The following is a 12,879-nucleotide window of genomic DNA, read 5'->3' as shown; positions in this document are numbered from 1 at the left end:
AAAAGCAACAATAGTAAAACAAAAAGCGCGTATTCTTAGCATATTTCGTTGTCACGTGACAACGACGATAAATGGAAAACGCTTTAACGGAACGCCGATAATTCCCGCGATAAACAACAGCACCACTCACCATTTACCGATTTACCAACAACAATTTACTTAATATATTATTTTAAACGCGCATTTACCTTCGAATCCTCTTAAATACTAATTAGCAATGATAATAATAATAATAAAATATACGTAACGCAGAGAGTGAATTGGTTTGTCATGCAAAAAAAAATAATGAAAATAAAACGATGACTTACGTCGTGGATTCGGTTGAAATCCAGTTGTTATCAGTTTGTAAAACTTTTTCCATTCGCAAACGCATTTCCGTGTTCAGAATCAACCGGGAATTTTATGCACGCAATGATAAGAAGAAACATGTATATTTACATGTAAAAATTAATTACAAATGTATAGAAAAAAAAACTTATTGCTTAACAATTACTTTTGTTTCAGTCGAAGTGCCGACGGGATGTCAGAAATGCACGGCAAACGAGAAAAACTACTGTCTGAGCAGCAATTTCATTGCGGATCATTGCTGTTGCGATAGGAAGCATCACGGTGAGAGAGAAACAATTATCATTATTATAATATAGAATTACCAAACATCAATGTATCATTTCGTGTGCACAAAAAGAAAACATGTACAACTTAATCAAGAAAACAACATTAACGATAAGTTATAAATAGAAATGAATTGCCGATAAATGCTATTATTATTTTGCATGATCGATGCAATTTTTAGAAATTTCGAATACGAATGTATACGCGAATAATAAAATACCTAGAAGTGAATTCTAACGGAAGCAATGTAAATATGTAATGGAATATTCAAATTTTACATCTCGATATAGGCAACTCAAAATGCACGATAATAATGAAATCTTCACCGACTCTATTGTTTTTTAATTACAGAGGTTCTACCGTACGTCCCACATACCTGTTACCTGGGACCGAACCTTTGCTCGACGATAATCGGCGATTGCAACGCGTACGAGAGGCTCAGGCGGTGCTGCTGCGAGAAATATGTTTTCGAAAAGTGTAAGTTAAAACTAATTTCACCAAGATTTAGCTCAGTAATCAAGTGATTTGTGTTTGTGTTTCAGGGAAAGAAAAGTCATCGGGGACGTCGACTATAGCACCACTTGGACTGTTGCTAGCGCTGACTGCGAATCTAGTTATCTTTGTACAAATCGCTTAATTCAATCGCTTGGATGTAATATATTTTATGTGAAGAGATAAACACATAATGATTAACACTATGTAAACGCTTAACCTGTTATATATATATATATTAAAAAAAAAGAAACTTTGTTGAAGAAAATATTATATAAACGAAATTGACTTATTTACATGGAAACCTTAATTGCCTTATACAATTGGAAATAATTTGCATGCAACATCGTCGTTAAGTAACCGTTAAAATTTCGCGAAATATTTATACATCAACAACGTGAAATGAAGGAGAATGCAAAATAAAAGTTGATATAAATTCGCAACGGTACATTGAAGAATCGACACGACACTATTCATTTATAATTATTTCGATATCTTTTCCTTCTTTTTAGGTTGTTGATGAAGTTGTTGTTTGAATGCAGGAATTCCTAGATTCGCAGCTTACTGTATACGACGCCTACTCGAACACACGCACACACGAAATGAACCCGGTTTACAGTTAGCATTGGCCAATCTCGATTTTTCGAAGACACCGACGAAACCAGTCTTCTTCGAGCGCTCCCTGACCGCACATCAAACAACAGCAACAATAAGATGACGATGATGATGTTCACGGCTGTGGTGTGCGTATTGCTTGCGACCGCAATTCCTTTGACGCAATCTGCAGGTTCGCTCGCAGCAGTGTGATGGAGATGTTGATGATGCAGACGCATCGCAACTTACCTGACTTAATTATTAACGCAATTCTCTGTCGCAGTGGTTTTCAGCAACGAGGTGGTGAGTCCTGCTACGACGTACATGGGGGTTGCTAGGACGCCGTTCGTGGATGCCCTGCGACGTCGCTGTCCGCTGTGCGATTCCTCCGTCTATCCGTACTGCAGCGAGAAGCTGTTCCACGACTCGTGCTGCTGCCACAACCCCAACAATGCCTACGGTAAATTCGATTAATCAGTTTGAAATGGATGCAAAATTTTATGTTCTCTCTATCTGTTTAGATCGCCTTCCTTACGAGTGCCAGTACGCAGACTGTTCATTCCTGCACGCCAACAGCTGCCAGGAACATAAGCTCATCTCGGCCTGTTGCTGCACCAATCTTTACCTGCACAAAAAATGATCATCATAAATATGTTTAAGTCTTCTTCTAATTTATTCAATTATTTAAATGAAAAAAAAAATAAAATAGATCTTTAGAGAAATTCGTCGCAATTCGTGTTTCATTTATGTACATTTCCGAATCGTCGAAACAAACGAACACTGTGACGCGTAAATTGTCAGGTCTGAAATAACAGCAGAAGAAAAGGATGGACGAGAAGACGCTCTTCGTGGAGAACATCAAGGCCAGAGTGGTGGAAAACGCGATGAAATACCGCGGCGACAGTCTGCAGAGTTCCATCAACTGCAGCCTGCGATTTGCAAGAGAACATGCCGAGTACGAAGATTTGGATGGAAAAAAGGGCATCACCAGTCTGATCTACGAGATGAACGAGTTCTACGTGGAGATGGCGAACAGACTGCGCGTTCTTAGCGAGGATTTCGGACGTGACGAAGACGACGACGATAAGAAGGAAGCGCAGTTTGTGGAAGAGGACGCCGCAAGCGTCTTCTCCGAGGAGCTGGTGGATTCGCTGCAGCGGTACGGCGACCCCGACCAAATTCGGAATCAGATTGAAGAGATCAGGAGGCTCGAGGAGCAGGTGGCGCACAGCTTCAAGCAGCTGGAAGTAATTTTAAATTAACATTAACTATCTCTCTCACTATCTATATCTCATGGTTATGGTAGAGGGAGAAAAGCGAGCGGAAATTGGTGGAAAACGAACTGTGCGAAATGCTGATGGCCGAAGGAGTCGAAGACAAGGACGCGCAAATCTTCCTGCGGATGTGTTGCGCGAGAAAGACGGAAAAAGTTCAAAGGACGAATAAAGATGAAGAAAAGGAAGAAGCTGCAGATGCAGCGGCAACGACGAGGCGAAAGGGCGACTTCGAAACGAAATTCATCAGGCGTAACATGGACGTAAGTAACTACAGTAAATATCGATTAAATAATATCTCACCCCGGCTGCTATTCTCGCGTTGTACATTGAGAATCATTTAGTTGGCGAGGAATATCAGGCCGATGGTGAGCTTCAGCATCACCGACGAGGAAAAGATCAAGCTCGAGTCGTTGCTCTCCGATCTGGGTAAGTCTGTGTTAACTGTACAAAAGCCAACTCGAAATATTTCAATATTCTTCAACTGCTATAATCCAGAAATCATCGAGATGGCGGGCGAAACAAATGCACGTGATGCCTTCGCGATGGGAGTCGTGGATTCGAATCGCCTCGAAGAACTGGAACTTGAATTGAATGTAGGAATTGATAAGTTGAAGCATACGCAATAATTACCGATTATAATCATCATCTTCATTTCTCTGCTTATCGCAGTCTCTTAAAGTCGAGAACGACGATTGCGTCCAGTGTTGTTTCGAGGTGATTGAGGAAAACGAACGCGAAGGAAAGTTCTGGAAGACGGAGCAACGGCTGCGAAAAATCGACGAGGAACTTAGGAGTTTTCAGGAGGAACGAGAGAAGCAGCAGCAGCAGCAGATCTTCGAGTCGGTCGAGCAAGAAGAGGAGATCGACTGCGAGGAGGATCATCAGCAAAAAGAGGAAATCCGCACCGCCGACAACGATCAACAAATAAACAATTAAAACAAATGTAACTGTCGTCGCCAACGGAAGAACAAAATTAAACAAAAAAAAAATCAAGTTGTTACTCATTTCTACCAACGTGGCAACGTTAAACTATACGCAGAGTTGTTCGTATATGCAACACAGTATACCCAATTAATTTATGAAATATAATATGCAAAATAGAAAATATTTATGTAATTGAACTGAACTAAATATGTTTCGAATTATTGTAACGATTAACGATCGTGTTACGTTCATTCATTCATTCATTCATTGTTGTGTTGATCACCGATGACAAATAGGTGACAATCAGTGACAATCGAATGTCAAAATAATTTCGCGCCGGTTTTCGATCAAAAGTAAATATTTTTTTAGTTTGGTTTTGGGTTAGAGGACGACGAGAGCAAGCGTTTTGTTGATTTACAATAAATAATAGCTTTAGATGGATAGAAAGAGGAACGTTCTCTCGCAGATGAACGGTCGCGAGGAGAGCAAAAAGAGGACGAGTACGAACGAGGAGAGACCCTCCAAAAGGCACAAACCTACACCTATGCAGAACGTAAGGGGATTCTCGTTGGATATGTTGAATGGGAATTTGACCACTAATGTTGTGCAAATTTCAGAGTAAACCAGGCACAATACTGCGAATGACACTCACAAACTTTATGTGTCACAGTCATCTGGATGTCAAGTTTGATAACAGCATCAACTTTGTGATTGGCAGGAATGGCAGCGGGAAGAGTGCCATCCTCACTGCACTCATTGTTGGTTTGGGAGCGAAGGCTACAGTCACCAATCGGGGCAACTCCATCAAAGGTGATACAATTATTACTGGTTACAATGAGTGTCAATTTGACGTTGTAATTTGTTTCATAATTTCAGGTTTCATAAAAGCTGGTGAAAAATCTGCCAGCGTATCGATAGTGCTGAATAATGCCGGTCCATTTGCGTACAAGCACGACGTGTACGGAGATTCCATCGAGATCGTGAGGAGCGTCACGGCGAGCGGCTCCTCGCAATACAAAATAAAATCGCATAGCGGCGAAGTGATGTCGAAGAACAGGAAGGAGATACAGAACGTCGTGTGCGGCTTGAACATTCAGGTGGACAATCCGATATGCATCCTCAATCAGGACACGTCGCGCAATTTCCTCAGCAGCAGCGATCCGAAGATGCGGTACGATTTGTTCGTGCGAGCCACTCGACTGGACATCCTCTACGAGGAGTACAAGCAGGGCAACAGACGACGCCAGAATTCGCTCGAAGTGTACCAGGAGAAGCAACGATTGATACAGCAGCTCGCCAACGAGATCGAGGAGATGCACAGGAGACTGGAGACGCACCAGAACATCGATAGGACGAGAATGAATTTGCAGACGCTCGAGGTGGAGTTCCTTTGGGCTATGGTATGTGTGTGCGATCCGAACGATAGTCGTTCGTACATTTTCAAAGTTCTATCTATCTATAAAGGTGGTCGATGCCGAAGCAGAGGCCAAAAAACAGAGGGCTGTGACTGACAGGTGCTTGGCGGAGAGTACGAACCTGGAGGACATCCACATGCGAGGCGATGAAATTATGAAGGAAATTGTGGATAAAGTCCAGTGAGTAGAACTTACAAGAAGATGTAGTAGGTAATTTTGTTTCATTCTTTTGTGTGTGTTTCTGTGTGCTTAGATCGTTCAATCAGAATATCAAGGAGCTGAAGGATACGTTGGACAGTCAGGATAAGTCAAGGAAAGAGTGCATCCAGCAAACGAACGTCTTGCAACAAAAACTGATGGAGAGGATGCGAGATAAGATGGCGCTGGAGCGTGAGATCGAGCGGAAGGAGGTGGATAGACGGGGACTGAAAAATGAGATAGAGAACTTCACCAGCAAGTAATTTGAATGTTGAAGATCCGTTGCTAACGTTGCTTATTTTCTTGTTGTTGTTGTTGCTGTCGTTGTATGTAGGATGAGCGATAGGCAGAAGAACAAGCTGGAAAATCTGCGTAGCATCGCGGATCTGGAGGAGAAGTTGAAGCAGATGCAAGAGATGAGGGTCACATTCCAAAACGAAAAGTTCCAGAGCGACAGCGATGTTAAAGCGAAGGAAGACGATCAGGAAGCGATGCTGAAGGATCTGGAGACGGCGAAGAGCAAGCTGAATAGATCGAAGGAACATCTGAGCGCAATGAGACGCGAGACGAACAACCCGTTGGCCCCCTACGGTAGGAACACGATCAGATTGAGGCAGATCATCGACGCGCACAAATCGGACTTCCGAGAGATGCCTAGAGGTCCGCTCGGTGCGTCCGTCTCGGTGAAGGATCGCAAATGGACGGTCGCCATCGAGGGTTTCATAGGGGTGGCGCTGCTGCAGGCGGTAGCCGTCGACAACGACGACGATCGGAGGGTGCTGATCCAGCTGATGAACAAGTACATGCCGGAGATGGCGAAGCCGTTGATCATCACCAGCAAATTCTTCCATCAGGTGCACAACGTAGAGCCGAACATGACGAGGGCGCCTTCCGAAGGATGCGTCAGCTTGTACGAGGCAATCTCCGTCAACGATCCGGTCGTGATGAACACCCTCATCGATCAGCTGGCCATCGAAGGAATCCTCCTCATAGAAAGCGACGATCTTGCCATCGATCTGATGAGCAAAGGTGAGCGGGTGCCGAGGAAGTGCGCGCAGGGCATCACCCAGAAGGGCGACTCCTATTATCCTTACCCGAACTACCGGACGTACTGCACGCGATACCGCAATTCGAGATTCCTTCAGGTCGATCGCGAAGATCTGATCAGGCAGCTCGAATCGGACATCCAGGGGCACGAGACGAATAGAGATGAGCTTGACGTGACGTTTGCGAAGGCCAAATCAGAGCTCGACGAGAAACGCAGGTATTCGGCGGAGCTGAACCACAAGTTGGAGACTTGTCAGACGGGCATCAGGAGGGCGCAGAGAAAGTTGTCGGAATTGCAGGAGAGTATCGAGGAAACGGAGCTGGGAAACGTGCAGGAATTTGTAAGTTTCAATTGCACATCGCATGTAATAAACACACTAAATAAAATGTTTGCAATAGGAGAACGAGCTGATGGAAGTGCAGAGAACCGTCGACGCGATCACAGAGAAGAAGGAAAAAATTGAGGAGGCCATCGCGCAGCTTCAAAAGCAGCTCGATTCCAGCGAAGAGAATCGTCAGCAATGGGACAGGGCGATCGCTGCGATCGACGAGCGTATACAACCGATTCAGGTAAGTTCATTCATTCCTTCATTCACTCGTCGAGTCGAGTCACGTGAAATTGAAGAAATTGCTAGAAACTGATTTGTTGTTAGGATCGAATTCGCGAGCAATTAAATAGGAAACTGGAAATACAGGTGAGCAAAGATAAGAGCAAAAGGAGGATACTGCTGGCGAAGCAGAAGGTCGAGGAGGAAACGAAAGTATTGATGGAGTTGGAGGGAAACGTGAAGGAACGTATCGCGGAAGCTTCTTCCCTCGCTGACCAGAGACCCGAGGAAATAAGGTGAGAAGAGTTGATATGCGTGCACATACTGATATTAATGTGCGTGTGCGTAATTATTGTAGGGCCGTTCCGGTCGTGGTCGAGAAGATGAAAGAGTTGCAGAGCACTATACGTCGCATGGAGACGGAAACTGGGAATTTGGAAGAGCTGATGGAGATGTACAAGAGCAAGTCGAATGTGCTAAACAGGACGAAGGAGATTCTCGATCGGATCCACGAGGATTTGGATATGCTGACGGCCGCCTACCATCATCGCAGACGGCTATGCAAGAACACGCGCGAATACTTTGAGACATTCATCGGTCACTGCTTCGGCAAGTTCCTCAAGTGGCGGCAGTTCCAGGGGAATCTATCGATTAATTTCGAGGAGGAAACGCTCGACATGGTCGTGATACCGCAGCACGGCAGCCAAGGCAAGACGCAGACGACGAACCTCTCCGGTGGCGAACGTTCCTTCTCGACGGTCGCCTTCCTCTATTCCCTCTGGCAATGCTTGGATTTTCCATTCTACTTCCTGGATGAATTCGATGTGTTTATGGATAAGATGAATCGGGCCCGAGTCATGGAGATACTCATACATCACGCCAAATCCAACAGCGACACGCAGTACGTATTCCTCACGCCGCAGGACGTTGCCTTCCTGAAGGATAACATGGACGTCGCCCTTCACAGGTAAACAACACACCAACACCAAACGATATTTACTAATTATGTTTTTTGATAGATTGGAGGATCCAACGAGGCGAATATCGTCGACTCAGTAATTCAAATATATTTTTTTTTATAAAAATGCAAAGTATAGTGATGTGAGTATGTATGTATACACTATTTTTACTACATAAAGAATTGTTACATTATTTTTAAGTAAATACATACATGTATTATTTGTAACCTGTTTTCTAATATTCCACCGTTATTTACTATTCCATTCAAATCAACACGTACTTGTTCATTTGGTTGCCTACGATGCTACTGAACTTATCGTCTGTTTATTTATTGACTATAATTAATACGTTTACCAATTACATGATGAATTAAATCATCACTGCTGCATATAGATATTTTGCAAACGATCAACATTTCCTAATAAACAAACAACACGGGAGAGTCATGATGTTAGTGAGTACACTAATGACCTTTAGTACACTAATGATCTTCTCATGTTTATTAATTATCCTTTTCCTCCCGCAGATCGGTTATTTTGCATTACGATGCACGAGCCAGTGTTTTTCGGGGAATTTCTGGAAATGATTAAGCATCGCATCGTAATATTATGTCCGTACCGTACGAGTGGTGTGGTGTGAGCAAGCGAGCGAAATTTCACAAGTATACGTGCGGTTTTTCGTTGAAATTGCATTGGATTGAGTCATCCATTTGTTAAAAACCTGGCCTTACCGCCGGCACCGCCTTCTTCGCGCTTTGTTCGTAAACTTTATATTTTGCAGAAAAACGTAATGTCTCGAGCATTTCGAATAAGAAAGGTGATATGTTGACTTATGTAATGCAAATTCGCGGAACGAGCTACTCTATTTGCAGAAAGAATAATATTATATCAATTTTTTTCGTTTCCTGAAAGAAAATTCAAATAAATATAGAGAAGACGATGATGGAAGAAACGAATGAACAATGCATATCCATCCATCTAGTGCAGGTTGCGCGACGACCGTTGCCAGGGTTACGAGATGTTTGTGTGTGTGCGTGGAGTTGTTACGTGTTGCATCGCGTATGCTTCGTTCGTTTGTTGGAACGGTGAGGTGAGGTGAGGTGAGGTCTCGAAGACACAATGACAGAGGAAGGTCGAAAGGGAGATTCCGAGAGTGAGAGAGAGAGACGGTGGTCCGCTCCGACCTGTCGCGCGCGCACACGCACACACACACGCATTTGTACAGAAAAAGAGAGATAAAGAGACCACGCAAGCAAGTGCGAGTAGGTAGATAGGTGGGCAGATGGGTAGGTAGGTAGGTAGGCAGGCAGGAAATGTTGGGAAAGGTGCATTTATGTATTCAATGGAAGGATAGAGCATCGCTGCCGCCGCCGTCACCACCACCGCCTCCGACGATCGTATTTATAATAGGAATGGAGATGTACGAATCTGCCTGCGTACAGGCAATATGGAAAGTTTAGATTTTCAGAAAACTGGACTGGATTCGATTATTGTATTATTATACACATTCGTATTGGCATTTCGATCGATTAACTGTAAATCAATTTACCTCATGCGATGAGGTAATTTTATTAGCATTAGATTGATTCATCGTCCAAACATGACTAACAAACAAAACAAAACAAAAAGACACCGAATTAACCAATCGATATTTACACAGGACTATAGATTAATTTTAAATTGAGAGAGAGAGAGAGAGAGGTGTGATGAACATATAGGGGAAATCCACTAATGTTTGGGAAACTCTGTTGGGTGTGTGAGGAGGAGGAGGCGGCGACACCTGCGTGCATCGGTTCGAAAACGTATTTTAAAATCGCCGCGTGCCTTTGGACTTTGAACCTTTCGCAAAAGCGAAAGCACACACACACATACACACACGCATAGATATTTCTGAAGGAGTGACTGAAAGAGGGAGAGAGAGAGAGACTTCACGAAGACAGGTTTTCGAAATGTGTTTTATTTTCTTTGTGTCAAATTCTCGCTCTCTCTCTCTCTCTTTCTTTTTTTGTATTCTTTTGCACGATGTCGTCTTTGTCTCACGGTTGGATTTGTTCCACGAAAGTCCCCCTTATTTATTTATTTTTCTTGGAAAAGTTTGCGTGCGAGAGCGTGCAGAGGCGGAGGTTCTTATGCATGCATATATGTGTGTGTGTGTTTGTGTGTGGGAGAGAGATGAAACGAGGGAGATTCCGTAGCGATCAAGTGGGCGGTCAGCGCGGGGTTCTGGCTCTGGCTGCTGTTGCCGCTTGTTAAAGGGAAACGTCGGTTGCAAGAGAGAGAGAGAGACAGAGAGTGTGAACGATATGGGGAGTGATGTGGGTGCGAGCAGGATGGACGATCGAGTGGAGGAGATTCCGATGGTTCAGAGAGGAGCGATCGGCGAGGTCGAGGCTTTTACGTCATCATAGCGCGCGCCGGCGACCCAAAAGGACCGGACCGACCGATCGCTTCTGCTGATGCCGATGTTGTGCGGCGGGACGGGGGAGGCAGGCAAGGTGTTCGAGAGTGAGAAAGATGGGTTGATGGGTTTGAATGCGAAATAGAGAGAGAGAGATATGCAGAGGACAGTAGAATTGTCGGAAGACGACGGCGATCGTCGTCGTCGTCGTCGCCGCAACGACTCCGGTTGATCGGGGTTGAAGTGGGGGAGGAGGTGGAAGTCGACGACGCTTGATAGGCGGTATTCCTGAGGGACGCGAGGGGAGACGGACGCGCGCTCGTACACATCATGCCATGCCATGCAGCAGCATTACGGTACGGTGCGGTGCGGTGAGGAGAGGAGCGGAGGCGGTTTTCGTGTAGAGGAATCAACACGGCCGAGCGAGAAAACGCGAGAACGGAACGGAAACAACACACACTCGCAGTAAACATGGCGCCGCGCTAGGCCAGCACACAAACACATTCACACAGTCACACATTCAAATTCTATACATATATTGTAATATTAAAGTCGTAGAAAGAAACGAAAAGAAGGTGTGAAAGAAATCGGGCAACCTAACTTATTCCATAAGTGTCTTTTCTTACTCATATCACAATAATAACCAACGAGAATCACCGATGACAACATCACCGAGTGAATACGAGGAGGAGCGGAGGGACCGGGATTGCCGGAAACGCAACCGAATGCATGCATCAGCACCACACACTTCGTAATCATCGGTAATTATTGGCAATTATTGGCAGTGCGAAGAAAGAATAATCTGCGAGGAGGATACCTCTCCTCTCCTGTACACCTCCTCCCCCACATCCATACACCTATCCGGGGTTGTTGAAAACAAAACACTAGAAAGACGCCTCCCACTTGCGTGCGTGTTTTGTTCGTGAAACAAGTGCCAAATAACGTAACAAACGAGGCAGACGTGAATGCACCAGCAGCAGCAGAAGCAAACAACAATAATAACAATAGTAGTAGTATTAGTAATAGTGGTGCGAGGGCAGGAAAAGAGTAAGGAAGGAACGACGGTAGGGAGGAGTTCCACCGCGAAAATACTGGAGTAGTGAGTGAGCGAGCGAGCGAATGAGTGAGTTAATAAGTGTAAAAGATAGAAAAAGTAGAGTGCGAGAGAGAGAGAGAGGGAGAGCGCGAAAAGAGGAGAGGAGTTTCGGGCGATAATCGGAGAGTGTTGTTGTTCGGGCTCCGAGCAAGCTGCTAGTAGTAGTAGCATGTCACTTCGCTGTCCCGAGATCCGTTCGCCGCAGCTGAAGGAAAAGAGGACCAACATCAGCAGCAGCAGGATCAGAGTGTGCGTGCGTGAAGCAACAGCAGCATGTGTGCCAAAGAAGAGGACCAATCGATGGGATTAACAATTTGAGGAAAAAAAACAACAACCACCACCACGAAACATATACATTTGCAAGAAGAAGAGGTACGTGACACGATTGGCGGACGACAATTACAAATACATCTGATTATTATGATGATGATGATGATGAACACATCATAGTCATCATCATTATCATCAGTTGAGAGTGAGTGAGTGAGTGAGAGAGAATCAGCGGTTATTTGTATTTCAGATTATGTATGTATGTATTTTATTTTGCACGGTATTGTACTTTGGCGCCGTGTCGACTATCACTTTGGCGTCATACGCTGTCTGTGCCGTCTCGGCCGCTGTCTCTTGCTCTCCTCTCTCTCTCTCTCTCTCTCCCTCCGACCGCTCCAAATTCCTTCGCGCTCTCTCTCTCTCTCCTTCTCCTTCTCTTTTACCTCTTTCCTCTGACACCTCCTCCCACCTCACCGCCCTCTCGCACCCGCGGATTCCGATAGCGAGGAAAGAGAGATGGATGGATTTAGAAATGGTGAGCGCGCGCGAAAGAAGCAACGAAAAGAGAGAAAAAAAAAAGAATGCTCATGCACACACACACACACACACACACACATGCAGACCCACAGCAGGCTGAGAATTAGACAGAGACAGCGAGAGAACCGGGGATCTCCCCGCGCCGATGACCCCCCTCGTCAGCGCGCACCCACAAAAACATTCAGCCTCATGACCAACACAACCGACCGACCAACCGACTGACACGACGATTTCGCCTTCTCTTCCCTGCATAAACGAGCAATCTCTCTCTCTCTCTCTCTCTATTTTTATTTTCTTTGCTCCTTTCCCCTGAAACGCACACAATATAACAACAATTTTACGCACTGAACTGCAAAATTTTGACGAGTTACAAAACTACGAGAAACATATTTTTAAAAAGAAACAACAATCGAGAGTGCATCGGAATTTGAAAGTCATGACTAACGAGATTACCGTTGCTGTTGTTTTGTTTGTTGTTTTTATTCCATTCGATTGTTTTTCGCCGCGCGCGC

General features: G+C 44.7%; 5 protein-coding genes and 2 long non-coding RNA genes across 7 annotated transcripts in view; 5 read left to right on the top strand and 2 right to left on the bottom strand.

Moving 5' to 3' along the window:
* The window catches only part of LOC108556806, a 3,938-nt gene extending 2,607 nt beyond the window's left edge, over positions 1-1,331 (top strand). Inside the window, exons 2-4 of the mRNA XM_017913078.1 lie at positions 505-609; positions 964-1,089; positions 1,155-1,331. Of these exons, the coding sequence (XP_017768567.1) occupies positions 505-609; positions 964-1,089; positions 1,155-1,249 (326 nt within the window). The 3' untranslated portion in view covers positions 1,250-1,331. The remainder of the gene's footprint in view (positions 1-504; positions 610-963; positions 1,090-1,154) is intronic.
* The window catches only part of LOC108556809, a 3,400-nt gene extending 1,374 nt beyond the window's left edge, over positions 1-2,026 (bottom strand). Inside the window, exon 1 of the long non-coding RNA XR_001890837.1 lies at positions 1,948-2,026. This is a non-coding gene — a long non-coding RNA (uncharacterized LOC108556809). The remainder of the gene's footprint in view (positions 1-1,947) is intronic.
* Positions 1,377-2,357, top strand: LOC108556807. Its single transcript, XM_017913080.1, has 3 exons — positions 1,377-1,891; positions 1,982-2,158; positions 2,220-2,357. Exons 1-3 carry the CDS (start codon positions 1,819-1,821, stop codon positions 2,336-2,338), a joined length of 369 nt encoding a protein of 122 aa, XP_017768569.1. The 5' UTR covers positions 1,377-1,818; the 3' UTR covers positions 2,339-2,357.
* On the bottom strand, positions 2,072-3,352 carry LOC108556810. Its single transcript, XR_001890838.1, has 3 exons — positions 3,276-3,352; positions 2,234-2,323; positions 2,072-2,153 (listed from the first exon to the last, which is right to left on the bottom strand). It is a non-coding gene; the product is annotated as an uncharacterized LOC108556810 (long non-coding RNA).
* On the top strand, positions 2,515-3,978 carry LOC108556801 (trichohyalin-like). The gene is made up of 5 exons (XM_017913074.1): positions 2,515-2,945; positions 3,005-3,235; positions 3,317-3,401; positions 3,471-3,568; positions 3,645-3,978. The coding sequence occupies exons 1-5, from the start codon at positions 2,526-2,528 to the stop codon at positions 3,909-3,911; spliced, it is 1,101 nt and encodes a 366-aa protein (XP_017768563.1). The 5' UTR covers positions 2,515-2,525; the 3' UTR covers positions 3,912-3,978.
* Positions 3,979-4,195: 217 nt separating this feature from the next.
* On the top strand, positions 4,196-8,231 carry LOC108556818 (structural maintenance of chromosomes protein 6). Its single transcript, XM_017913091.1, has 10 exons — positions 4,196-4,452; positions 4,517-4,709; positions 4,776-5,299; positions 5,364-5,494; positions 5,568-5,771; positions 5,847-6,900; positions 6,959-7,129; positions 7,213-7,403; positions 7,466-8,074; positions 8,127-8,231. The coding sequence occupies exons 1-10, from the start codon at positions 4,336-4,338 to the stop codon at positions 8,164-8,166; spliced, it is 3,234 nt and encodes a 1,077-aa protein (XP_017768580.1). The 5' UTR covers positions 4,196-4,335; the 3' UTR covers positions 8,167-8,231.
* Positions 8,232-10,660: 2,429 nt separating this feature from the next.
* Positions 10,661-12,879, top strand: part of LOC108556785 (transcription factor HIVEP3-like) — a 10,915-nt gene continuing 8,696 nt past the window's right edge. The window contains exon 1 of the mRNA XM_017913051.1: positions 10,661-11,932. The gene's annotated coding sequence lies outside the window, so the exon portion shown is untranslated. The remainder of the gene's footprint in view (positions 11,933-12,879) is intronic.

This window comes from Nicrophorus vespilloides, unplaced genomic scaffold (genome assembly GCF_001412225.1).
Source record: "Nicrophorus vespilloides isolate i.1.1-1 unplaced genomic scaffold, Nicve_v1.0, whole genome shotgun sequence".
Taxonomy (NCBI): Eukaryota; Metazoa; Arthropoda; class Insecta; order Coleoptera; family Silphidae; genus Nicrophorus; species Nicrophorus vespilloides.
The sequence above is the reverse complement of the archived record's forward strand: the minus strand, read 5'-3'. Positions and strand labels throughout refer to the sequence as shown.